Genomic DNA, 863 nt, shown 5'->3' with positions numbered 1-863 from the left:
TATAGAGTAAAGATGGCCTTTATAAATTATCAACAGAACACAACAGATTTTGGAAGGAACTACTAAAGACGGCTACAAAATCATATACGGAAGATTGCTGGATAGCGAGCCATCGCACTTTGTTTATAACGACGTGATGAAATTGCTAAATATGGTAATAGATTTGTGGCTCTATACGCAGGGTACCTGTAACGGCCACGTAATATTATTCGACATGAAAAACATTTCTTTCGGCCACGTTGGCCGTTTGAGTCCCATGGGACTCAAGAAATTCCTTTACTATTTACAAGAGGGTTTGCCCGTTAGGCTGAAGGGTTTCCACTTTATGAATGCTTCTCCGGTAATCGATGTCATTCTGAATATGATGAGACCCTTTATGAAGAAACAACTGATGGATATGGTAAGATTGTAATTAAATTATATATGTATACAGCGTTCGTCGAGAGATCCAAAATTGCATATTTAAAAGAAGCAAGAAATAAAAATTAATCTTTTATATATTTGATATACATAAATCCTTTTAGAGAAAATATGAGTTTTTAAAAATATAATATTTTACATGACTAAAAAAACATATCACCGCAATATACAGTGGCGTGCAAAAGTTTCCGGCCTGTGACATTTCGTACTCTAATTTATTAAAAAAAACCTAATGACTTTTTAACCATTATCAGGTGCGAGTATAACATATAGGAAACAAAATAATATAGTGAAAAAATATTGTTTATGTTTGTGAAAGTATTTATAGTTATAATTGTTATATTTACAAAATGTCACTGGCTGGAAATTTTTGCACGCCACTGTATGTGTGTATCTTTTTCTTAGTTATTAAAAAATAAGATAAGTAAAATAGAAGTATATAA

The 863-nt window shown here is 31.6% G+C and overlaps 1 protein-coding gene across 1 annotated transcript; it reads left to right on the top strand.

Moving 5' to 3' along the window:
• Positions 1 to 25: 25 nt before the first annotated feature.
• Positions 26 to 428, top strand: LOC115241434 (alpha-tocopherol transfer protein-like; the record flags this gene model as incomplete). Its single annotated transcript, XM_029817196.1, has 1 exon — positions 26 to 428. A coding segment is annotated over one exon (387 nt), but the record flags the coding sequence as incomplete, so codon positions are not given.
• Between the last annotated feature and the right edge of the window lie 435 nt (positions 429 to 863).

Source organism: Formica exsecta, unplaced genomic scaffold (genome assembly GCF_003651465.1).
Source record: "Formica exsecta isolate Colony F162 unplaced genomic scaffold, ASM365146v1 scaffold4882, whole genome shotgun sequence".
NCBI classification, from domain to species: Eukaryota; Metazoa; Arthropoda; class Insecta; order Hymenoptera; family Formicidae; genus Formica; species Formica exsecta.
This window is presented reverse-complemented; position numbering and strand designations above follow the sequence as displayed.